This window comes from Mustelus asterias, unplaced genomic scaffold (assembly GCF_964213995.1).
Source record: "Mustelus asterias unplaced genomic scaffold, sMusAst1.hap1.1 HAP1_SCAFFOLD_1545, whole genome shotgun sequence".
NCBI lineage: Eukaryota > Metazoa > Chordata > Chondrichthyes > Carcharhiniformes > Triakidae > Mustelus > Mustelus asterias.
The window spans coordinates 1-23,625 of record NW_027591490.1 but is presented as its reverse complement, the minus strand read 5'-3'; the positions used below and the strand labels follow the sequence as shown (position 1 = coordinate 23,625).

At 54.4% G+C, this 23,625-nt stretch overlaps 1 protein-coding gene across 1 annotated transcript in view; it reads left to right on the top strand.

Moving 5' to 3' along the window:
* Positions 1-23,511, top strand: part of LOC144488418 (JNK-interacting protein-like) — a 38,335-nt gene extending 14,824 nt beyond the window's left edge. Inside the window, exons 3-7 of the mRNA XM_078206487.1 lie at positions 15,583-15,703; positions 20,001-20,071; positions 21,965-22,056; positions 22,312-22,408; positions 23,383-23,511. Of these exons, the coding sequence (XP_078062613.1) occupies positions 15,583-15,703; positions 20,001-20,071; positions 21,965-22,056; positions 22,312-22,408; positions 23,383-23,511 (510 nt within the window). The remainder of the gene's footprint in view (positions 1-15,582; positions 15,704-20,000; positions 20,072-21,964; positions 22,057-22,311; positions 22,409-23,382) is intronic.
* The last annotated feature ends 114 nt before the right edge of the window (positions 23,512-23,625 follow it).

The window sequence follows — 23,625 nt, the reverse complement described above, 5'->3', positions numbered from 1 at the left end:
TCCTGGGAGTGTTTGATGGGGACAGTGAAGAGGGAGCTTTACTCTGTATCTAACCCCGTGCTGTACCTGTCCTGGGAGTGTTTGATGGGGACAGTGTAGAGGGAGCTTTACTCTGTATCTAACCCCGTGCTGTCCCTGTCCTGGGAGTGTTTGATGGGGGCAGTGTAGAGGGAGCTTTACTCTGTTTCTAACCCGGTGCTGTACCTGTCCAGGGAGTGTTTGATGGGGACAGTGTAGAGGGAGCTTTACTCTGTATCTAACCCCATGCTGTACCTGTCCTGGGAGTGTTTGATGGGGACAGTGTTGAGGGAGCTTTACTCTGTATCTAACCCCGTGCTGTACCTGTCCTGGGAGTGTTTGATGGGAGACAGTGGAGAGGGAGCTGTACTCTGTCTCTAACCCCGTGCTGTACCTGTCCTGGGTGTGTTTGATGGGGGACAGTGCAGAGGGAGCTTTACTCTGTATCTAACCCCGTGCTGTACCTGTCCTGGGTGTGTTTGATGGGGGACAGTGTGGAGGGAGCTAAACTCTGTATCTTACCCCTTGCTGTACCTGTCCTGGGAGTGTTTGATGGGGACAGTGCAGAGGCAGCTTTACTCTGTATCTAACCCCGTGCAGTCCCTGTCGTGGGAGTGTTTGATGGGGACAGTGGAGAGGGAGCTTTACTCTGTATCTAACCCCGTGCTGTACCTGTCCTGGGAGTGTTTGATGGGGAAGTGTAGAGGGAGCTTTACTCTGTATCTAACCCCGTGCTGTCCCTGTCCTGGGAGTGTTTGATGGGGACAGTGTAGAGGGAGCTTTACTCTGTATCTAACCCCGTGCTGTACCTGTCCTGGGAGTGTTTGATGGGGGACAGTGTAGGGGGAGCTTTACTCTGTATCTAACTCTGTGCTGTACCTGTCCTGGGAGTGTTTGATGGGGACAGTGTAGAGGGAGCTTTACTCTGTATCCAACCCCGTGCTGTACCTGTCCTGGGAGTGTTTGATGGGGACAGTGTAAAGGGAGCTTTACTCTGTATCTAATCCCGTGCTGTACCTGTCCAGGGAGTGTTTGATGGGGACAGTGGACAGGGAGCTTTACTCTGTATCTAACCCGGTGCTGTACCTGTCCAGGGAGTGTTTGATGGGGACAGTGTGGAGGGAGCTTTACTCTGTATCTAACCCCATGCTGTACCTGTCCTGGGAGTGTTTGATGGGGACAGTGTAGAGGGAGCTTTACTCTGTATCGAACCCCGTGCTGTACCTGTCCTGGGAGTGTTTGATGGGAGACAGTGTAGAGGGAGCTTTACTCTGTATCTAACCCCGTGCTGTACCTGTCCTGGGAGTGTTTGATGGGGGACAGTGTGGAGGGAGCTTTACTCTGTATCTAACCCCGTGCTGTACCTGTCCTGGGAGTGTTTGATGGGGACAGTGCAGAGGCAGCTTTACTCTGTATCTAACCCCGTGCTGTCCCTGTCCTGGGAGTGTTTGATGGGGACAGTGTAGAGGGAGCTTTACTCTGTATCTAACCCCGTGCTGTACCTGTCCTGGGAGTGTTTGATGGGGACAGTGGAGAGGGAGCTTTACTCTGTATCGAACCCCGTGCTGTACCTGTCCTGGGAGTGTTTGATGGGGCAGTGTAGAGGGAGCTTTACTCTGTATCTAACGCCGTGCTGTACCTGTCCTGGGAGTGTTTGATGGGGACAGTGTAGAGGGAGCTTTACTCTGTATCTAACCCCGTGCTGTACCTGTCCTGGGAGTGTTTGATGGGGACAGTGTAGAGGGAGCTTTACTCTGTATCTAACCCCGTGCTGTCCCTGTCCTGGGAGTGTTTGCTGGGGACAGTGTAGAGGGGGGCATTACTCTGTATCTAACCCCGTGCTGTACCTGTCCTGGGAGTGTTTGATGGGGACAGTGAAGAGGGAGCTTTACTCTGTATCTAACCCCGTGCTGTACCTGTCCTGGGAGTGTTTGATGGGGACAGTGTAGAGGGAGCTTTACTCTGTATCTAACCCCGTGCTGTCCCTGTCCTGGGAGTGTTTGATGGGGGCAGTGTAGAGGGAGCTTTACTCTGTTTCTAACCCGGTGCTGTACCTGTCCAGGGAGTGTTTGATGGGGACAGTGTAGAGGGAGCTTTACTCTGTATCTAACCCCATGCTGTACCTGTCCTGGGAGTGTTTGATGGGGACAGTGTTGAGGGAGCTTTACTCTGTATCTAACCCCGTGCTGTACCTGTCCTGGGAGTGTTTGATGGGGGACAGTGTAGAGGGAGCTGTACTCTGTATCTAACCCCGTGCTGTACCTGTCCTGGGAGTGTTTGATGGGGACAGTGTAGAGGGAGCATTACTCTGTATCTAACCCCGTGCTGTACGTGTCCTGGGAGTGTTTGATGGGGGACAGTGCAGAGGGAGCTTTACTCTGTATCATACCCCGTGCTGTACCTGTCCTGGGAGTGTTTGATGGGGACAGTGTAGAGGGAGCTTTACTCTGTATCTAACCCCGTGCTGTACCTGTCCTGGGAGTGTTTGATGGGGACAGTGCAGAGGCAGCTTTACTCTGTATCTAACCCCGTGCAGTCCCTGTCGTGGGAGTGTTTGATGGGGACAGTGGAGAGGGAGCTTTACTCTGTATCTAACCCCGTGCTGTAGCTGTCCTGGGAGTGTTTGATGGGGACAGTTCAGAGGGAGCTTTACTCTGTATCTAACCCCGTGCTGTACCTGTCCTGGGAGTGTTTGATGGGGACAGTGTAGAGGGAGCTTTACTCTGTATCTAACCCCGTGCTGTACCTGTCCTGGGAGTGTTTGATGGGGACAGTGTCGAGGGAGCTTTACTCTGTATCTAACCCCGTGCTGTCCCTGTCCTGGGAGTGTTTGATGGGGACAGTGTAGAGGGAGCTTTACTCTGTATCTAACCCCGTGCTGTCCCTGTCCTGGGAGTGTTTGATGGGGACAGTGCAGAGGCAGCTTTACTCTGTATCTAACCCCGTGCTGTCCCTGTCCTGGGAGTGTTTGATGGGGACAGTGTAGAGGGAGCTTTACTCTGTATCTAACTCTGTGCTGTACCTGTCCTGGGAGTGTTTGATGGGGACAGTGTAGAGGGAGCTTTACTCTGTATCCAACCCCGTGCTGTACCTGTCCTGGGAGTGTTTGATGGGGACAGTGTAAAGGGAGCTTTACTCTGTATCTAATCCCGTGCTGTACCTGTCCAGGGAGTGTTTGATGGGGACAGTGGACAGGGAGCTTTACTCTGTATCTAACCCGGTGCTGTACCTGTCCAGGGAGTGTTTGATGGGGACAGTGTGGAGGGAGCTTTACTCTGTATCTAACCCCATGCTGTACCTGTCCTGGGAGTGTTTGATGGGGACAGTGTAGAGGGAGCTTTACTCTGTATCGAACCCCGTGCTGTACCTGTCCTGGGAGTGTTTGATGGGAGACAGTGTAGAGGGAGCTGTACTCTGTATCTAACCCCGTGCTATACCTGTCCTGGGTGTGTTTGATGGGGGACAGTGCAGAGGGAGCTTTACTCTGTATCTAACCCCGTGCTGTACCTGTCCTGGGAGTGTTTGATGGGGACAGTGTAGAGGGAGCTTTACTCTGTATCTAACCCCGTGCTGTACCTGTCCTGGGTGTGTTTGATGGGGGACAGTGTGGAGGGAGCTTTACTCTGTATCTAACCCCGTGCTGTACCTGTCCTGGGAGTGTTTGATGGGGACAGTGCAGAGGCAGCTTTACTCTGTATCTAACCCCGTGCTGTCCCTGTCCTGGGAGTGTTTGATGGGGACAGTGTAGAGGGAGCTTTACTCTGTATCTAACCCCGTGCTGTACCTGTCCTGGGAGTGTTTGATGGGGACAGTGGAGAGGGAGCTTTACTCTGTATCGAACCCCGTGCTGTACCTGTCCTGGGAGTGTTTGATGGGGACAGTGTAGAGGGAGCTTTACTCTGTATCTAACCCCGTGCTGTACCTGTCCTGGGAGTGTTTGATGGGGACAGTGTAGAGGGAGCTTTACTCTGTATCTAACCCCGTGCTGTCCCTGTCCTGGGAGTGTTTGATGGGGACAGTGTAGAGGGAGCTTTACTCTGTATCTAACCCCATGCTGTACCTGTCCTGGGAGTGTTTGATGGGGGACAGTGCAGAGGGAGCTTTACTCTGTATCATACCCCGTGCTGTACCTGTCCTGGGAGTGTTTGATGGGGACAGTGTAGAGGGAGCTTTACTCTGTATCTAACCCCGTGCTGTACCTGTCCTGGGAGTGTTTGATGGGGACAGTGCAGAGGCAGCTTTACTCTGTATCTAACCCCGTGCAGTCCCTGTCGTGGGAGTGTTTGATGGGGACAGTGGAGAGGGAGCTTTACTCTGTATCTAACCCCGTGCTGTAGCTGTCCTGGGAGTGTTTGATGGGGACAGTTCAGAGGGAGCTTTACTCTGTATCTAACCCCGTGCTGTACCTGTCCTGGGAGTGTTTGATGGGGACAGTGTAGAGGGAGCTTTACTCTGTATCTAACCCCGTGCTGTACCTGTCCTGGGAGTGTTTGATGGGGACAGTGTCGAGGGAGCTTTACTCTGTATCTAACCCCGTGCTGTCCCTGTCCTGGGAGTGTTTGATGGGGACAGTGTAGAGGGAGCTTTACTCTGTATCTAACCCCGTGCTGTCCCTGTCCTGGGAGTGTTTGATGGGGACAGTGCAGAGGCAGCTTTACTCTGTATCTAACCCCGTGCTGTACCTGTCCTGGGAGTGTTTGATGGGGGGCAGTGTAGAGGGAGCTTTACTCTGTATCTAACCCCGTGCTGTACCTGTCCTGGGAGTGTTTGATGGGGGACAGTGAAGAGGGAGCTTTACTCTGTATCTAACCCCGTGCAGTCCCCGTCGTGGGAGTGTTTGATGGGGGACAGTGTAGAGGGAGCTTTACTCTGTATCTAACCCCGTGCTGTCCCTGTCCTGGGAGTGTTTGATGGGGACAGTGTAGAGGGAGCTTTACTCTGTATCTCACCCCGTGCTGAACCTGTCCTGTGAGTGTTTGATGGGGACAGTGCAGAGGGAGCTTTACTCTGTATCCAACCCCGTGCTGTCCCTGTCCTGGGAGTGTTTGATGGGGACAGTGTAGAGGGAGCTTTACTCTGTATCTAACCCCGTGCTGTACCTGTCCTGGGAGTGTTTGATGGGGGACAGTGCAGAGGGAGTTTTACTCTGTATCCAACCCCGTGCTGTACCTGTCCTGGGAGTGTTTGATGGGGAAAGTGTAGAGGGAGCTTTACGCTGTATCTAACTCTGTGCTGTACCTGTCCTGGGAGTGTTTGATGGGGACAGTGCAGAGGGAGCTTTACTCTGTATCCAACCCCGTGCTGTACCTGTCCTGGGATTGTTTGATGGGGACAGTGTAGAGGGAGCTTTACTCTGTATCTAACCCCATGCTGTACCTGTCCAGGGAGTGTTTGATGGGGACATTGTAGAGGGAGCTTTACTCTGTATCTAACCCCGTGCTGTACCTGTCCTGGGAGTGTTTGATGGGGACAGTGTAGAGGGAGCTTTACTCTGTATCTAACCCCATGCTGTACCTGTCCTGGGAGTGTTTGATGGGGACAGTGTAGAGGGAGCTTTACTCTGTATCTAACCCCGTGCTGTACCTGTCCTGGGAGTGTTTGATGGGAGACAGTGTAGAGGGAGCTGTACTCTGTATCTAACCCCGTGCTGTCCCTGTCCTGGGTGTGTTTGATGGGGGACAGTGCAGAGGCAGCTTTACTCTGTATCTAACCCTGTGCAGTCCCTGTCGTGGGAGTGTTTGATGGGGACAGTGGAGAGGGAGCTTTACTCTGTATCGAACCCCGTGCTGTACCTGTCCTGGGAGTGTTTGATGGGGCAGTGTAGAGGGAGCTTTACTCTGTATCTAACGCCGTGCTGTACCTGTCCTGGGAGTGTTTGATGGGGACAGTGTAGAGGGAGCTTTACTCTGTATCTAACCCCGTGCTGTACCTGTCCTGGGAGTGTTTGATGGGGACAGTGTAGAGGGAGCTTTACTCTGTATCTAACCCCGTGCTGTCCCTGTCCTGGGAGTGTTTGCTGGGGACAGTGTAGAGGGGGCATTACTCTGTATCTAACCCCGTGCTGTACCTGTCCTGGGAGTGTTTGATGGGGACAGTGAAGAGGGAGCTTTACTCTGTATCTAACCCCGTGCTGTATCTGTCCTGGGAGTGTTTGATGGGGACAGTGTAGAGGGAGCTTTACTCTGTATCTAACCCCGTGCTGTCCCTGTCCTGGGAGTGTTTGATGGGGACAGTGTAGAGGGAGCTTTACTCTGTTTCTAACCCGGTGCTGTACCTGTCCAGGGAGTGTTTAATGGGGACAGTGTAGAGGGAGCTTTACTCTGTATCTAACCCCATGCTGCACCTGTCCTGGGAGTGTTTGATGGGGACAGTGTTGAGGGAGCTTTACTCTGTATCTAACCCCGTGCTGTACCTGTCCTGGGAGTGTTTGATGGGGGACAGTGTAGAGGGAGCTGTACTCTGTATCTAACCCCGTGCTGTACCTGTCCTGGGAGTGTTTGATGGGGACAGTGTAGAGGGAGCTTTACTCTGTATCTAACCCCGTGCTGTACGTGTCCTGGGAGTGTTTGATGGGGGACAGTGCAGAGGGAGCTTTACTCTGTATCATACCCCGTGCTGTACCTGTCCTGGGAGTGTTTGATGGGGACAGTGTAGAGGGAGCTTTACTCTGTATCTAACCCCGTGCTGTACCTGTCCTGGGAGTGTTTGATGGGGACAGTGCAGAGGCAGCTTTACTCTGTATCTAACCCCGTGCAGTCCCTGTCGTGGGAGTGTTTGATGGGGACAGTGGAGAGGGAGCTTTACTCTGTATCTAACCCCGTGCTGTAGCTGTCCTGGGAGTGTTTGATGGGGACAGTGCAGAGGGAGCTTTACTCTGTATCTAACCCCGTGCTGTACCTGTCCTGGGAGTGTTTGATGGGGACAGTGTAGAGGGAGCTTTACTCTGTATCTAACCCCGTGCTGTACCTGTCCTGGGAGTGTTTGATGGGGACAGTGTAGAGGGAGCTTTACTCTGTATCTAACCCTGTGCTGTACCTGTCCTGGGAGTGTTTGATGGGGACAGTGTAGAGGGAGCTTTACTCTGTATCTAACCCCGTGCAGTCCCCGTCGTGGGAGTGTTTGATGGGGGACAGTGTAGAGGGAGCTTTACTCTGTATCTCACCCCGTGCTGAACCTGTCCTGTGAGTGTTTGATGGGGACAGTGCAGAGGGAGCTTTACTCTGTATCCAACCCCGTGCTGTCCCTGTCCTGGGAGTGTTTGATGGGGACAGTGTAGAGGGAGCTTTACTCTGTATCTAACCCCGTGCTGTACCTGTCCTGGGAGTGTTTGATGGGGGACAGTGCAGAGGGAGTTTTACTCTGTATCCAACCCCGTGCTGTACCTGTCCTGGGAGTGTTTGATGGGGAAAGTGTAGAGGGAGCTTTACGCTGTATCTAACTCTGTGCTGTACCTGTCCTGGGAGTGTTTGATGGGGACAGTGCAGAGGGAGCTTTACTCTGTATCCAACCCCGTGCTGTACCTGTCCTGGGATTGTTTGATGGGGACAGTGTAGAGGGAGCTTTACTCTGTATCTAACCCCATGCTGTACCTGTCCAGGGAGTGTTTGATGGGGACATTGTAGAGGGAGCTTTACTCTGTATCTAACCCCGTGCTGTACCTGTCCTGGGAGTGTTTGATGGGGACAGTGTAGAGGGAGCTTTACTCTGTATCTAACCCCGTGCTGTCCCTGTCCAGGGAGTGTTTGATGGGGACAATGTAGAGGGAGCTTTACTCTGTATCTAACCCCGTGCTGTACCTGTCCTGGGAGTGTTTGATGGGAGACAGTGTAGAGGGAGCTTTCCTCTGTATCGAACCCTGTGCTGTAGCTGTCCTGGGAGTGTTTGATGGGGACAGTGGAGAGGGAGCTTTACTCTGTTTCTAACCCGGTGCTGTACCTGTCCAGGGAGTGTTTGATGGGGACAGTGTAGAGGGAGCTTTACTCTGTATCTAACCCCATGCTGTACCTGTCCTGGGAGTGTTTGATGGGGACAGTGTTGAGGGAGCTTTACTCTGTATCTAACCCCGTGCTGTACCTGTCCTGGGAGTGTTTGATGGGGGACAGTGTAGAGGGAGCTGTACTCTGTATCTAACCCCGTGCTGCACCTGTCCTGGGTGTGTTTGATGGGGGACAGTGCAGAGGGAGCTTTACTCTGATTCTAACCGCGTGCTGTACCTGTCCTGGGTGTGTTTGATGGGAGACAGTGTGGAGGGAGCTTTACTCTGTATCTAACCCCGTGCTGTACCTGTCCTGGGAGTGTTTGATGGGGACAGTGTAGAGGGAGCTTTACTCTGTATCTAACCCCGTGCTGTACCTGTCCTGGGAGTGTTTGATGGGGACAGTGTAGAGGCAGCTTTACTCTGTATCTAACCCCGTGCAGTCCCTGTCGTGGGAGTGTTTGATGGGGACAGTGGAGAGGGAGCTTTACTCTGTATCTAACCCCGTGCTGTACCTGTCCTGGGAGTGTTTGATGGGGACAGTGTCGAGGGAGCTTTACTCTGTATCTAACCCCGTGCTGTCCCTGTCCTGGGAGTGTTTGATGGGGACAGTGCAGAGGCAGCTTTACTCTGTATCTAACCCCGTGCAGTCGCCGTCGTGGGAGTGTTTGATGGGGACAGTGTCGAGGGAGCTTTACTCTGTATCTAACCCCGTGCTGTACCTGTCCAGGGAGTGTTTGATGGGGACAGTGCAGAGGGAGCTTTACTCTGTATCCAACCCCGTGCTGTACCTGTCCTGGGATTGTTTGATGGGGACAGTGTAGAGGGAGCTTTACTCTGTATCTAACCCCATGCTGTACCTGTCCAGGGAGTGTTTGATGGGGACATTGTAGAGGGAGCTTTACTCTGTATCTAACCCCGTGCTGTACCTGTCCTGGGAGTGTTTGATGGGGACAGTGTAGAGGGAGCTTTACTCTGTATCTAACCCCATGCTGTACCTGTCCTGGGAGTTTTTGATGGGGACAGTGTAGAGGGAGCTTTACTCTGTATCTAACCCCGTGCTGTACCTGTCATGGGAGTGTTTGATGGGAGACAGTGTAGAGGGAGCTGTACTCTGTATCTAACCCCGTGCTGTCCCTGTCCTGGGTGTGTTTGATGGGGGACAGTGCAGAGGCAGCTTTACTCTGTATCTAACCCTGTGCAGTCCCTGTCGTGGGAGTGTTTGATGGGGACAGTGGAGAGGGAGCTTTACTCTGTATCGAACCCCGTGCTGTACCTGTCCTGGGAGTGTTTGATGGGGCAGTGTAGAGGGAGCTTTACTCTGTATCTAACGCCGTGCTGTACCTGTCCTGGGAGTGTTTGATGGGGACAGTGTAGAGGGAGCTTTACTCTGTATCTAACCCCGTGCTGTACCTGTCCTGGGAGTGTTTGATGGGGACAGTGTAGAGGGAGCTTTACTCTGTATCTAACCCCGTGCTGTCCCTGTCCTGGGAGTGTTTGCTGGGGACAGTGTAGAGGGGGCATTACTCTGTATCTAACCCCGTGCTGTACCTGTCCTGGGAGTGTTTGATGGGGACAGTGAAGAGGGAGCTTTACTCTGTATCTAACCCCGTGCTGTATCTGTCCTGGGAGTGTTTGATGGGGACAGTGTAGAGGGAGCTTTACTCTGTATCTAACCCCGTGCTGTCCCTGTCCTGGGAGTGTTTGATGGGGACAGTGTAGAGGGAGCTTTACTCTGTTTCTAACCCGGTGCTGTACCTGTCCAGGGAGTGTTTAATGGGGACAGTGTAGAGGGAGCTTTACTCTGTATCTAACCCCATGCTGCACCTGTCCTGGGAGTGTTTGATGGGGACAGTGTTGAGGGAGCTTTACTCTGTATCTAACCCCGTGCTGTACCTGTCCTGGGATTGTTTGATGGGGGACAGTGTAGAGGGAGCTGTACTCTGTATCTAACCCCGTGCTGTACCTGTCCTGGGAGTGTTTGATGGGGACAGTGTAGAGGGAGCTTTACTCTGTATCTAACCCCGTGCTGTACGTGTCCTGGGAGTGTTTGATGGGGGACAGTGCAGAGGGAGCTTTACTCTGTATCATACCCCGTGCTGTACCTGTCCTGGGAGTGTTTGATGGGGACAGTGTAGAGGGAGCTTTACTCTGTATCTAACCCCGTGCTGTACCTGTCCTGGGAGTGTTTGATGGGGACAGTGCAGAGGCAGCTTTACTCTGTATCTAACCCCGTGCAGTCCCTGTCGTGGGAGTGTTTGATGGGGACAGTGGAGAGGGAGCTTTACTCTGTATCTAACCCCGTGCTGTAGCTGTCCTGGGAGTGTTTGATGGGGACAGTGCAGAGGGAGCTTTACTCTGTATCTAACCCCGTGCTGTACCTGTCCTGGGAGTGTTTGATGGGGACAGTGTAGAGGGAGCTTTACTCTGTATCTAACCCCGTGCTGTACCTGTCCTGGGAGTGTTTGATGGGGACAGTGTAGAGGGAGCTTTACTCTGTATCTAACCCTGTGCTGTACCTGTCCTGGGAGTGTTTGATGGGGACAGTGTAGAGGGAGCTTTACTCTGTATCTAACCCCGTGCAGTCCCCGTCGTGGGAGTGTTTGATGGGGGACAGTGTAGAGGGAGCTTTACTCTGTATCTCACCCCGTGCTGAACCTGTCCTGTGAGTGTTTGATGGGGACAGTGCAGAGGGAGATTTACTCTGTATCCAACCCCGTGCTGTCCCTGTCCTGGGAGTGTTTGATGGGGACAGTGTAGAGGGAGCTTTACTCTGTATCTAACCCCGTGCTGTACCTGTCCTGGGAGTGTTTGATGGGGGACAGTGCAGAGGGAGTTTTACTCTGTATCCAACCCCGTGCTGTACCTGTCCTGGGAGTGTTTGATGGGGAAAGTGTAGAGGGAGCTTTACGCTGTATCTAACTCTGTGCTGTACCTGTCCTGGGAGTGTTTGATGGGGACAGTGCAGAGGGAGCTTTACTCTGTATCCAACCCCGTGCTGTACCTGTCCTGGGATTGTTTGATGGGGACAGTGTAGAGGGAGCTTTACTCTGTATCTAACCCCATGCTGTACCTGTCCAGGGAGTGTTTGATGGGGACATTGTAGAGGGAGCTTTACTCTGTATCTAACCCCGTGCTGTACCTGTCCTGGGAGTGTTTGATGGGGACAGTGTAGAGGGAGCTTTACTCTGTATCTAACCCCGTGCTGTTCCTGTCCAGGGAGTGTTTGATGGGGACAATGTAGAGGGAGCTTTACTCTGTATCTAACCCCGTGCTGTACCTGTCCTGGGAGTGTTTGATGGGAGACAGTGTAGAGGGAGCTTTCCTCTGTATCGAACCCTGTGCTGTAGCTGTCCTGGGAGTGTTTGATGGGGACAGTGGAGAGGGAGCTTTACTCTGTTTCTAACCCGGTGCTGTACCTGTCCAGGGAGTGTTTGATGGGGACAGTGTAGAGGGAGCTTTACTCTGTATCTAACCCCATGCTGTACCTGTCCTGGGAGTGTTTGATGGGGACAGTGTTGAGGGAGCTTTACTCTGTATCTAACCCCGTGCTGTACCTGTCCTGGGAGTGTTTGATGGGGGACAGTGTAGAGGGAGCTGTACTCTGTATCGAACCCCGTGCTGCACCTGTCCTGGGTGTGTTTGATGGGGGACAGTGCAGAGGGAGCTTTACTCTGATTCTAACCGCGTGCTGTACCTGTCCTGGGTGTGTTTGATGGGAGACAGTGTGGAGGGAGCTTTACTCTGTATCTAACCCCGTGCTGTACCTGTCCTGGGAGTGTTTGATGGGGACAGTGTAGAGGGAGCTTTACTCTGTATCTAACCCCGTGCTGTACCTGTCCTGGGAGTGTTTGATGGGGACAGTGTAGAGGCAGCTTTACTCTGTATCTAACCCCGTGCAGTCCCTGTCGTGGGAGTGTTTGATGGGGACAGTGGAGAGGGAGCTTTACTCTGTATCTAACCCCGTGCTGTACCTGTCCTGGGAGTGTTTGATGGGGACAGTGTCGAGGGAGCTTTACTCTGTATCTAACCCCGTGCTGTCCCTGTCCTGGGAGTGTTTGATGGGGACAGTGCAGAGGCAGCTTTACTCTGTATCTAACCCCGTGCAGTCGCCGTCGTGGGAGTGTTTGATGGGGACAGTGTCGAGGGAGCTTTACTCTGTATCTAACCCCGTGCTGTACCTGTCCTGGGAGTGTTTGATGGGGACAGTGGAGAGGGATCTTTACTCTGTATCTAACCCCGTGCTGTACCTGTCCAGGGAGTGTTTGATGGGGACAGTGTAGAGGGAGCTTTACTCTGTATCTCACCCCGTGCTGTACCTGTCCTGGGAGTGTTTGATGGGGACAGTGCAGAGGGAGCTTTACTCTGTATCCAACCCCGTGCTGTACCTGTCCTGGGAGTGTTTGATGGGGACAGTGTAGGGGGAGCTTTACTCTGTATCTAACCCCGTGCTGTACCTGTCCTGGGAGTGTTTGATGGGGGACAGTGCAGAGGGAGTTTTACTCTGTATCCAACGCCCGTGCTGGACCTGTCCTGGGAGTGTTTAATGGGGAAAGTGTAGAGGGAGCTTTACTCTGTATCTAACTCTGTGCTGTACCTGTCCTGGGAGTGTTTGATGGGGACAGTGCAGAGGGAGCTTTACTCTGGATCCAACCCCGTGCTGTACCTGTCCTGGGAGTGTTTGATGGGGACAGTGTAGAGGGAGCTTTATTCTGTATCTCACCCCGTGCTGAACCTGTCCTGGGAGTGTTTGATGGGGACAGTGCAGAGGGAGCTTTACTCTGTATCCAACCCCGTGCTGTCCCTGTCCTGGGAGTGTTTGATGGGGACAGTGTAGAGGGAGCTTTACTCTGGATCTAACCCCGTGCTGTACCTGTCCTGGGAGTGTTTGATGGGGGACAGTGCAGAGGGAGTTTTACTCTGTATCCAACCCCGTGCTGTACCTGTCCTGGGAGTGTTTGATCGGGAAAGTGTAGAGGGAACTTTACTCTGTATCTAACTCTGTGCTGTACCTGTCCTGGGAGTGTTTGATGGGGACAGTGCAGAGGGAGCTTTACTCTGTATCCAACCCCGTGCTGTACATGTCCTGGGATTGTTTGATGGGGACAGTGTAGAGGGAGCTTTACTCTGTATCTAACCCCGTGCTGTACCTGTCCAGGGAGTGTTTGATGGGGACATTGTAGAGGGAGCTTTACTCTGTATCTAACCCCGTGCTGTACCTGTCCAGGGAGTGTTTGATGGGGACAATGTCGAGGGAGCTTTACTCTGTATCTAACCCCGTGCTGTACCTGTCCTGGGAGTGTTTGATGGGGACAGTGTAGAGGGAGCTTTCCTCTGTATCGAACCCTGTGCTGTAGCTGGCCTGGGAGTGTTTGATGGGGACAGTGTAGAGGGAGCTTTCCTCTGTATCTAACCCCGTGCTGTACCTGTCCTGTGAGTGTTTGATGGGGACAGTGTAGAGGGAGCTTTACTCTGTATCTAACCCCATGCTGTACCTGTCGTGGGAGTGTTTGATGGGGACAGTGCATAGGGAGTTTTACTCTGTATCTAACCCCGTGCTGTACCTGTCCTGGGTGTGTTTGATGGGGGTCAGTGTAGAGGGAGCTTTACTCTGTATCTAACCCCGTGCTGTACCTCTCCTGGGAGTGTTTGATGGGGACAGTGTAGAGGGAGCTTTCCTCTGTATCGAACCCTGTGCTGTAGCTGTCCTGAGAGTGTTTGATGGGGACAGTGTAGAGGGAGCTTTACTCTGTATCTAACCCCGTGCTGTACCTGTCCTGTGAGTGTTTGATGGGGGTCAGTGTAGAGGGAGCTTTACTCTGTATCTAACCCCGTGCTGTACCTGTCCTGGGAGTGTTTGATGGGGACAGTGTAGAGGGAGCTTTACTCTGTATCTAACCCCGTGCTGTACCTGTCCTGGGAGTGTTTGATGGGGACAGTGGAGAGGGAGCTTTACTCAGTATCTAATCCTGTGCCGTACCTGTCCTGGGAGTGTTTGATGGGGGACAGTGTAGAGGGAGCTTTACTCTGTATCTAACCCCGTGCAGTCCCTGTCCTGGGAGTGTTTGATGGGGACAGTGTAGAGGGAGCTTTACTCTGTATCTAACCCCGTGCTGTACCTGTCCTGGGAGTGTTTGATTGGGGACAGTGTTGAGGGAGCTTTACTCTGTATCTAACCCTGTGCTGTACCTGTCCTGGGAGTGTTTGATGGGGACAGTGTAGAGGGAGCTTTACTCTCTATCTAACCCCGTGCTGTATCTGTCCTGGGAGTGTTTGATGGGGACAGTGCAGAGCCAGCTTTACTCTGTATCTAACCCCGTGCAGTCCCTGTCGTGGGAGTGTTTGCTGGGGACAGTGTAGAGGGAGCTTTACTCTGTATCTAACCCCGTGCTGTACCTGTCCTGGGATTGTTTGATGGGGACAGTGCAGAGGGAGCTTTACTCTGTATCTAACCCCGTGCTGGACCTATCCTGGGAGTGATTGATGGGGGACAGTGTGGAGGGAGCTTTACTCTGTGTCTAACCCCGTGCTGTACCTGTCCTGGGAGTGTTTGATGGGCATGATGTGGAGATGCCGGCTTTGGACTGGGGTAAACACAGTAAGAAGTTTAACAACACAAGGTTAATGTCCAACAGGTTTATTTGGTAGCAAAAGCCACACAAGCTTTCGGAGCTGCAAGCCTCCTGGGAGTGTTTGATGGGGACAGTGTAGAGGGAGCTTTACTCTGTATCTAACCCCGTGCTGTACCTGTCCTGGGAGTGTTTGATGGGGACAGTGTAGAGGGAGCTTTACTCTGTATCTAACCCCGTGCTGTACCTGTCCTGGGAGTGTTTGATGGGGACAGTGAAGAGGGAGCTTTACTCTGGAACTCACACCGTGCTGTACCTGTCCTGGGAGTGTTTGATGGGGGACAGTGCAGAGGGAACATTACTCTGTATCTAACCCCGTGCTGTACCTGTCCTGGGAGTGTTTGATGGGGACAGTGTAGTGGGAGCTTTAATCTGGAACTCACACCGTGCTGTACCTGTCCTGGGAGTGTTTGATGGGGGACAGTGGAGAGGGAACATTACTCTGTATCTAACCCCGTGCTGTCCCTGTCCTGGGACTGTTTGATGGGGACAGTGTCGAGGGAGCGTTACTCTGTATCTAACCCCGTGCTGTCCCTGTCCTGGGAGTATTTGATGGGGACAGTGTAGAGGGAGCTTTACTCTGTATCTAACCCCGTGCTGTACCTGTCCTGGGAGTGATTGATGGGGACAGTGTAGAGTGAGCTTTACTCTGTATCTAACCCCGTGCTGTACCTGTCCTGGGAGCGTTTGATGGGGACAGTGTAGAGGGAGCTTTACTCTGTATCTAAACCTGTGCTGTACCTGTCCTGGGAGTGTTTGATGGGGACAGTGTGGAGGGAGCTTTACCCTGTATCTAACCCCGTGCTGTACCTGTCCTGGGAGTGTTTGATGGGGACAGTGTAGAGGGAGCTTTACTCTGTATCTAACCCCGTGCTGTACCTGTCCTGGGAGTGTTTGATGGGGACAGTGTAGAGGGAGCTTTACTCTATATCTAACCCCGTGCTGTACCTGTCCTGACAGAAGTGCTTGGAGCTGGAGGATCTGATGGAGAATGATCGGAAAACGCAGAAGGCTCGTTTGGAACTTGCAGCAGCAGAGAATCGGCAGATGGAAGTGAAGGCGAGGAATTGCGCGGATATGAGTGAGTGCGGAGAGTGTGAACACACTACATTCCGAGTCAAACAGGAGAGGGAATGTGCTGTGTGAGGGACTGAGACCTGAGCTCCATCATCCAGGCTCACTCTCCGCCCTCCCCCCCGCCCCCGGGGCCAGCACTCAGGGAGTGCTGCACTGTCAGAGGGTCAGTGCTGAGGGAGTGCTGCACTGTCAGAGGGTCAGTACTGAGGGAGTGCTGCACTGTCAGAGGGTCAGTACTGAGGGAGTGCTGCACTGTCAGAGGGTCAGTGCTGAGGGAGTGCTGCACTGTCGGAGGGTCAGTACTGAGGGGGTGCCGCACTGTCAGAGGGTCAGTACTGAGGGAGTGCCGCACTGTCAGAGGGTCAGTACTGAGGGAGTGCTGCACTGTCAGAGGGTCAGTGCTGAGGGAGTGCTGCACTGTCGGAGGGTCAGTACTGAGGGAGTGCCGCACTGTCAGAGGGTCAGTACTGAGGGAGTGCCGCACTGTCAGAGGGTCAGTACTGAGGGAGTGCCGCACTGTCAGAGGGTCAGTACTGAGGGAGTGCTGCACTATCAGAGGGTCAGTACTGAGGGAGTGCTGCACTGTCAGAGGATCAGTGCTGAGGGAGTGCCGCACTGTCAGAGGGTCAGTACTGAGGGAGTGCCGCACTGTCAGAGGGTCAGTGCTGAGGGAGTGCCGCACTGTCAGAGGGTCAGTGCTGAGGGAGTGCTGCACTGTCAGAGGGTCAGTACTGAGGGAGTGCCGCACTGTCAGAGGGTCAGTGCTGAGGGAGTGACGCACTGTCAGAGGGTCAGTACTGAGGGAGCCCCGCACTGTCAGAGGGTCAGTACTGAGGGAGTGCTGCACTGTCAGAGGGACAGTGCAGAGGGAGTGCCGCACTGTCAGAGGGTCAGTACTGAGGGAGTGCCGCACTGTCAGAGGGTCAGTACTGAGGGAGTGCCGCACTGTCAGAGGGTCAGTACTGAGGGAGTGCCGCACTGTCAGAGGGTCAGTACTGAGGGAGTGCCGCACTGTCAGAGGGTCAGTACTGAGGGAGTGCCGCACTGTCAGAGGGTCAGTACTGAGGGAGTGCTGCACTGTCAGAGTGTCAGTACTGAGGGAGTGCCGCACTGTCAGAGGGTCAGTGCTGAGGGAGTGCCGCACTGTCAGAGGGTCAGTGCTGAGGGAGTGCCGCACTGTCAGAGGGTCAGTACTGAGGGAGTGCCGCACTGTCAGAGGGTCAGTGCTGAGGGAGTGCTGCACTGTCAGAGGGTCAGTACTGAGGGAGTGCCGCACTGTCAGAGGGTCAGTGCTGAGGGAGTGCCGCACTGTCAGAGGGTCAGTACTGAGGGAGTGCCGCACTGTCAGAGGGTCAGTACTGAGGGAGCCCCGCACTGTCAGAGGGTCAGTACTGAGGGAGTGCTGCACTGTCAGAGGGTCAGTGCTGAGGGAGTGCCGCACTGTCAGAGGGTCAGTACTGAGGGAGTGCCGCACTGTCAGAGGGTCAGTACTGAGGGAGTGCCGCACTGTCAGAGGGTCAGTACTGAGGGAGTGCCGCACTGTCAGAGGGTCAGTACTGAGGGAGTGCCGCACTGTCAGAGGGTCAGTACTGAGGGAGTGCCGCACTGTCAGAGGGTCAGTACTGAGGGAGTGCTGCACTGTCAGAGGGTCAGTACTGAGGGAGTGCCGCACTGTCAGAGGGTCAGTGCTGAGGGAGTGCCGCACTGTCAGAGGGTCAGTACTGAGGGAGTGCCGCACTGTCAGAGGGTCAGTACTGAGGGAGCCCCGCACTGTCAGAGGGTCAGTACTGACGGAGTGCTGCACTGTCAGAGGGTCAATGCTGAGGGAGTGCCGCACTGTCAGAGGGTCAGTACTGAGGGAGTGCCGCACTGTCAGAGGGTCAGTGCTGAGGGAGTGCTGCACTGTCAGAGGGTCAGTACTGAGGGAGTGCTGCACTGTCAGAGGGTCAGTACTGAGGGAGTGCCGCACTGTCAGAGGGTCAGTACTGAGGGAGTGCTGCACTGTCAGAGGGTCAGTACTGAGGGAGTGCCGCAATGTCAGAGGGTCAGTACTGAGGGAGTGCCGCACTGTCAGAGGGTCAGTACTGAGGGAGTGCTGCACTGTCAGAGGGTCAGTACTGAGGGAGTGCCGCACTGTCAGAGGGTCAGTACTGAGGGAGTGCTGCACTGTCAGAGGGTCAGTACTGAGGGAGTGCCGCACTGTCAGAGGGTCAGTACTGAGGGAGTGCTGCACTGTCAGAGGGTCAGTACTGAGGGAGTGCCGCACTGTCAGAGGGTCAGTGCTGAGGGAGTGCCGCACTGTCAGAGGGTCAGTACTGAGGGTGTGCCGCACTGTCAGAGGGTCAGTACTGAGGGAGTGCCGCACTGTCAGTGGGTCAGTACTGAGGGAGTGCCGCACTGTCAGAGGGTCAGTACTGAGGGAGTGCCGCACTGTACAGAGGGTCAGTACTGAGGGAGTGCCGCACTGTCAGAGGGTCAGTACTGAGGGAGTGCTGCACTGTCAGAGGGTCAGTCCTGAGGGAGTGCCGCACTGTCAGAGGGTCAGTACTGAGGGAGTGCCGCACTGTCAGAGGGTCAGTGCTGAGGGAGTGCCGCACTGTCAGAGGGTCAGTACTGAGGGAGCCCCGCACTGTCAGAGGATCAGTACTGAGGGAGTGCCGCACTGTCAGAGGGTCAGTGCTGAGGGAGTGCTGCACTGTCAGAGGGTCAGTACTGAGGGAGTGCCGCACTGTCAGAGGGTCAGTACTGAGGGAGTGCCGCACTGTCAGAGGGTCAGTACTGAGGGAGTGCCGCACTGTCAGAGGGTCAGTACTGAGGGAGTGCCGCACTGTCAGAGGGTCAGTACTGAGGGAGTGCCGCACTGTCAGAGGGTCAGTACTGAGGGAGTTATGCACTGTCAGAGGGTCAGTACTGAGGGAGTGCCGCACTGTCAGAGGGTCAGTACTGAGGGAGCCCCGCACTGTCAGAGGGTCAGTACTGAGGGCGTGCCGCACTGTCAGAGGGTCAGTACTGAGGGAGTGCCGCACTGTCAGAGGGTCAGTACTGAGGGAGTGCCGCACTGTCAGAGGGTCAGTACTGAGGGAGTGCCGCACTGTCAGAGGGTCAGTACTGAGGGAGTGCCGCACTGTCAGAGGGTCAGTACTGAGGGAGTGCCGCACTGTCAGAGGGTCAGTACTGAGGGAGTGCCGCACTGTCAGAGGGTCAGTACTGAGGGAGTGCCGCACTGTCAGAGGGTCAGTACTGAGGGAGTGCCGCACTGTCAGAGGTTCAGTACTGAGGGAGTGCCGCACTGTCAGAGGGTCAGTACTGAGGGAGTGCTGCACTGTCAGAGGGTCAGTACTGAGGGAGTGCTGCACTGTCAGAGGTTCAGTACTGAGGGAGTGCCGCACTGTCGGGGGTAGATGTCTATACTCTAGGATTTGAGCTCCATTATTTCATATTTTTTTCAAATAAATGTCTGGACGCAGCATTTATTACCCATCCCTAATTGCCCCTCGAGAAGGTGGTGGGGGAGCCGCCATCTTGAACCCGCTGCTGTCCCGTGTGGTGTAGGTACACCCACAGTGCTGTTAGGGAGGGAGTTCCAGGATTGTTATTGGACATCAGTCAGTCCCGTGTGGTGTAGGTACACCCACAGTGCTGTTAGTGAGGGAGTTCCAGGATTGTTTTTGGACATCAGTCAGTCCGTGTGGTGTCGGTACACCCACAGTGCTGTTAGGGAGGGAGTTCCAGGATTGTTATTGGACATCAGTCAGTCCCGTGTGGTGTAGGTACACCCACAGTGCTGTTAGGGAGGGAGTTCCAGGATTGTTATTGGACATCAGTCAGTCCCGTGTGGTGTAGGTACACCCACAGTGCTGTTAGGGAGGGAGTTCCAGGATTGTTATTGGACATCAGTCAGTCCGTGTGGTGTAGGTACACCCACAGTGCTGTTAGGGACGGTGTTCCAGGATTTTGTCCCCAGCGACAGTGAAGGAACAGCCGATATATTTCCAAGTCAGGATGGTGTGTGTGGGGCTCGGAGGGGGAGCTTGCAGGTGGGGGTGTTCCCCATGTGTCTGCTGCCCTTGTCCTTCTAGGTGGTAGAGGTGGTGGGTTTGGAAGGTGCTGTCGAAGGAGCCTTGGTGAGTCGCTGCAGTGCATCTTGTAGATGGTACACACGGCTGCCTCTGTGCGTCGGTGGTGGAGGGAGTGAGTGTTGAAGGTGGGGGTTAGCGTGTCGATCGAGCGGGGGCTGCTTTGTCCTGGATGGTGTCGAGCTTCTCGAGTCTCTGATTTCTCCCTCTATCTGTCGATTCCAGTGTTCCAATTGGAGGAGGAGAAGGGAACTTTGGAGAGGGAACACAACAAACTACTCCAGACTTACCACCTGGTCAGTATCTACCTGGATTAACCCGGCATAATCTGGCAGGAAAATTAACCATCCGGCTGCATTGGGACTGTGTACAGTGGGAGTGAACGGGAAGGGGTTTGGGATTGTGTACAATGGGAGTGAAGGGGAAGGGGTTTGGGATTGGGATTGTGTACAGTGGGAGTGAAGGGGAAGGGGTTTGGGATTGGGATTGTGTACAGTGGGAGTGAACGGGAAGGGGATTGGGATTGTGTACAATGGGAGTGAAGGGGAAGGGGTTTGGGATTGGGATTGTGTACAGTGGGAGTGAAGGGGAAGGGGTTTGGGATTGGGATTGTGTACAGTGGGAGTGAACGGGAAGGGGATTGGGATTGTGTACAATGGGAGTGAACGGGAAGGGGATTGGGATTGTGTACAATGGGAGTGAACGGGAAGGGGATTGGGACTGTGTACAGTGGGAGTGAGCGGGAAGGGGATTGGGATTGTGTACAGTGGGAGTGAACGGGAAGGGGATTGGGATTGTGTACAGTGGGAGTGAGCGGGAAGGGGATTGGGACTGTGCACAGTGGGAGTTAACGGGAAGGGGATTGGGACTGTGTACAGTGGGAGTGAACGGGAAGGGGATTGGGATTGTGTACAGTGGGAGTGAACGGGAAGGGGATTGGGATTGTGTACAGTGGGAGTTAACGGGAAGGGGATTGGGACTGTGTACAGTGGGAGTTAACGGGAAGGGGATTGGGACTGTGTACAGTGGGAGTTAACGGGAAGGGGATTGGGACTGTGTACAGTGGGAGTGAACGGGAAGGGGATTGGGATTGTGTACAGTGGGAGTGAACGGGAAGGGTTTTGGGTCCATTGGGATTGTGTACAGTGGGAGTGAACGGGAAGGGGTTTGGGATTGGGATTGTGCACAGTGGGAGTGAACGGGAAGGGGTTTGGGATTGTGTACAGTGGGAGTGAACGGGAAGGGGTTTGGGATTGGGATTGTGTACAGTGGGAGTGAACGGGAAGGGGATTGGGATTGTGTACAGTGGGAGTGAACGGGAAGGGGTTTGGGATTGTGTACAGTGGGAGTGAACGGGAAGGGGATTGGGATTGTGTACAGTGGGAGTGAACGGGAAGGGGATTGGGATTGTGTACAGTGGGAGTGAAGGGGAAGGGTTTGGGATTGGGATTGTGCACAGTGGGAGTGAACGGGAAGGGGATTGGGATTGTGTACAGTGGGAGTGAACGGGAAGGGGATTGGGATTGTGTACAGTGGGAGTGAACGGGAAGGGGATTGGGACTGTGTACAGTGGGAGTTAACGGGAAGGGGATTGGGACTGTGTACAGTGGGAGTTAACGGGAAGGGGATTGGGACTGTGTACAGTGGGAGTGAGCGGGAAGGGGATTGGGATTGTGTACAGTGGGAGTTAACGGGAAGGGGATTGGGACTGTGTACATTGGGAGTGAACGGGAAGGGGATTGGGATTGTGTACAGTGGGAGTGAACGGGAAGGGTTTTGGGTCCATTGGGATTGTGTACAGTGGGAGTGAACGGGAAGGGGTTTGGGATTGTGTACAGTGGGAGTGAACGGGAAGGGGTTTGGGATTGGGATTGTGTACAGTGGGAGGGAAGGGGATTGGGATTGTGTACAGTGGGAGTGAACGGGAAGGGGTTTGGGATTGTGTACAGTGGGAGTGAACGGGAAGGGGTTTGGGATTGGGATTGTGTACAGTGGGAGTGAACGGGAAGGGGATTGGGATTGTGTACAGTGGGAGTGAAGGGGAAGGGTTTGGGATTGGGATTGTGCACAGTGGGAGTGAACGGGAAGGGGATTGGGATTGTGTTCAGTGGGAGTGAACGGGAAGGGGATTGGGATTACTCCAGACATTGCACAAATGGCCACCTGTCTTTTCTCTTGTTTTCCAACAGGTTTTAAGGAATCTGAAGGATCTCCAGACTCTCCACAAAACGCAACCCGAAGAAGGAAGATATTCCGGAAACTCCACCCCACTTCCCAAAAAGTATGTCCTGAGCCCCATCTTAAACTGGGAGGGAAACAGTACACAGGAACAGGAGGAGGCCATTCAGCCCCTCGAGTCTGTTACATAGGAACAGGAGGAGGCCATTCAGCCCCTCGAGCCTGTTACACAGGAACAGGAGGAGGCCATTCAGCCCCTCGAGCCTGTTACACAGGAACAGGAGGAGGCCATTCAGCCCCTCTCTGTGTGTGTTGTGGAGTCTTTTGCTGATCTTTTACCAACATATTCCATCGACAGGTTCCGGGAGCAACGCCAGTCGACAGGGGATTGCTCTGACACCCAATCCAGCCTCTCCCAGGAGGAAGGACAGGGTCAAGCTGACTTGGATTTGCAGGTACGCCAGTGTAATTTAAACGGGCTAGGGTGGCAGAGAGGGACTGGCTCCGGGGGGAGTGTGGGACTGGATTATGGAGCTCAAATCCTAGAGTATATACATCTACCCCCGACAGTGCAGCACTCCCTCAGCACTGACCCTCTGACAGTGCGGCACTCCCTCAGTACTGACCCTCTGACAGTGCGGCACTCCCTCAGTACTGACCCTCTGACAGTGCGGCACTCCCTCAGTACTGACCCTCTGACAGTGCAGCACTCCCTCAGTACTGACCCTCTGACAGTGCGGCACTCCCTCAGCACTGACCCTCTGACAGTGCAGCGCTCCCTCAGTACTGACCCTCTGACAGTGCGGCACTCCCTCAGTACTGATCCTCTGACAGTGCGGCACTCCCTCAGTACTGACCCTCTGACAGTGCAGCACTCCCTCAGGACTGACCCTCTGACAGTGCGGCACCCCCTCAGTACTGACCCTCTGACAGTGCGGCACTCCCTCAGTACTGACCCTCTGACAGTGCGGCGCTCCCTCAGTACTGACCCTCTGACAGTGCGGCGCTCCCTCAGCACTGACCCTCTGACAGTGCAGCACTCCCTCAGTACTGACCCTCTGACAGTGCGGCACTCCCTCAGCACTTACCCTCTGACAGTGCGGCACTCCCTCAGCACTGACCCTCTGACAGTGCGGCGCTCCCTCAGCACTGACCCTCTGACAGTGCGGCACTCCCTCAGCACTGACCCTCTGACAGTGCGGCACTCCCTCAGTACTGACCCTCTGACAGTGCGGCACTCCCTCAGTACTGACCCTCTGACAGTGCGGCACTCCCTCAGCACTGACCCTCTGACAGTGCAGCGCTCCCTCAGTACTGACCCTCTGACAGTGCAGCACTCCCTCAGTGCTGACACCGGGCGGTTGGGTGTTGCTGGTCTGGGTGAGGTTTTGAATATTTTGGACACTCTCTCTCTCTCTCTCTCTCTCAGGCTGACACAGGCGGGACAGCTGGTGTTTCAGGAAATCCCGCCGCTGAGATGGAAAGGCCTCTCCCCCTCGTGGACCCTGTCACCCAGGGGGCGAGTGAGGAGGTCCCTGTCACACCCACGGGACAGTGACACGAGGGTTCACCGAGGTGAGTGTGCTCAGCGAGGGCAAAACTGGAGGGAGGTGGGGGAGAGCAGCGAGTGATTCTCAGTAACCCCCGGTGATGGGCGCTCCCCCAAGGTGTG